Source organism: Austrofundulus limnaeus, unplaced genomic scaffold (assembly GCF_001266775.1).
Source record: "Austrofundulus limnaeus strain Quisiro unplaced genomic scaffold, Austrofundulus_limnaeus-1.0 Scaffold1249, whole genome shotgun sequence".
Classification (NCBI taxonomy): Eukaryota; Metazoa; Chordata; class Actinopteri; order Cyprinodontiformes; family Rivulidae; genus Austrofundulus; species Austrofundulus limnaeus.
Genome location: NW_013953651.1, coordinates 30,359 through 31,806, shown reverse-complemented (window position 1 = coordinate 31,806; position 1,448 = coordinate 30,359). Strand labels below are relative to the sequence as shown.

Here is a 1,448-nt window from a genome sequence, read left to right as displayed (position 1 = left end):
GCTATAATGGACTGCTTTAAGTAGCCACCAAATAGCTGTTGGTTAGTTAACTCACAGGAACATCACAAGCTTGAGGATGCTTTGGCAAATATGTTTATTCAAACTATAAAAAAAACTAATACTAAAACTAATAAAAACTAAACTAAAACTAAGCATTAAAAATGCAATAATAACTAATAAAAACTAAATTAAACTAAAACTAAGCATTAAAAATGCAATAATAACTAATAAAAACTAGCAAATCCACTCAATTGTATTGTACTTGAAGCTCTGGTTGAGAAACATCCTAGGACATGCTGACATCATATCAGGAGCTATTTTTTATTACATTTTCAGTTTTACGAATCTGTCCAAAATATAATTATTTACATTATTTTGAGTTTTGTCTCACAAAATTTTAATGTTCAGCCATTTAATAAAAACAGAATTATGCCAGTCTTGTGAAATTAGTTTCTCCAAAATAAAACAGCAATAATTTTTCAAGCAGTTGTAGAGCATCCATCAAGCATAATTTAGTTGACTGTGCACAAAACTTGCCTGGGAAGAGAATTTAATCAGAACCATGTACTGATTAGGGGTGGAGTCACGTATAATCTTCATATGCTCCATAACATCATTAAATGGCGCCAGAAGCTTCATGAGGTCGTGGCTTGTCATGGTGGCTGGGACGGTCAGGATGCACACCATCGCACTGCGTCTCACATCTTCTGTCAGTGATGTCATTTTACTGAAATAAAACAGAACAACAAATAGACAATATTACAGCTGTTCTTGGCTCAAATGGATTTCACATTCAGTTTGCTTTTCTAACAAAAATAAACTAATGCTTACATTTAGATACACAAACAGGCAGGGTATCTGCAGGTTTCAGCAAGTCAAATTTAAGACTTTTTAAAATGGTAAATGGACTGAACTTGTATAGCACTTTATCAAGTCCCTGCGGACACCAGAAGTTCTGTAATTAATTTATCTATCAACACAATTTAAAATTTGATGTATGGCCTGAAGTCTGTAATTTTGACACAAGTTGGAACAGATTTTTACGAAGAGCAAATATTTCCCACTAAATTGGTCATGTGACTAGGACGTAAGGGTGTCCAGGGACTCCARGGGATTAATCGTCAAATTAATCGTTATCGGCTAAATAGCACAATTAATCGTGATTTATTTTTTTTTGCCAATATTGTCCAACCCTATCCTTCCCACAATATGGTGCAGTCGTCCTGTCCCCTTTGCAGAAAAGCATCCCCAAAGAATGATGTTTCCACCGCCATGCTTCACGGTTGGGATGGTGTTCTTGGGGTTGTACTCATCATTCTTCTTCCTCCAAACATGACGAGTGGAGTTTAAACCAAAAAGTTCTATTTTCATAAAGGTTTGCTTTTTAAGTTTTGATGCTGAATTCACTTTTTTGATGGCAAATTTGGGTGTACTGTTTTTTTTTTTTT

General features: G+C 34.6%; 1 protein-coding gene across 1 annotated transcript in view; it reads right to left on the bottom strand.

Moving 5' to 3' along the window:
- Positions 1-1,448, bottom strand: part of brap (BRCA1 associated protein) — a 33,649-nt gene that overhangs the window by 25,623 nt on the left and 6,578 nt on the right. The window contains exon 4 of the mRNA XM_014031423.1: positions 538-727. Coding sequence (XP_013886877.1) covers positions 538-727 — 190 coding nt within the window. The remainder of the gene's footprint in view (positions 1-537; positions 728-1,448) is intronic.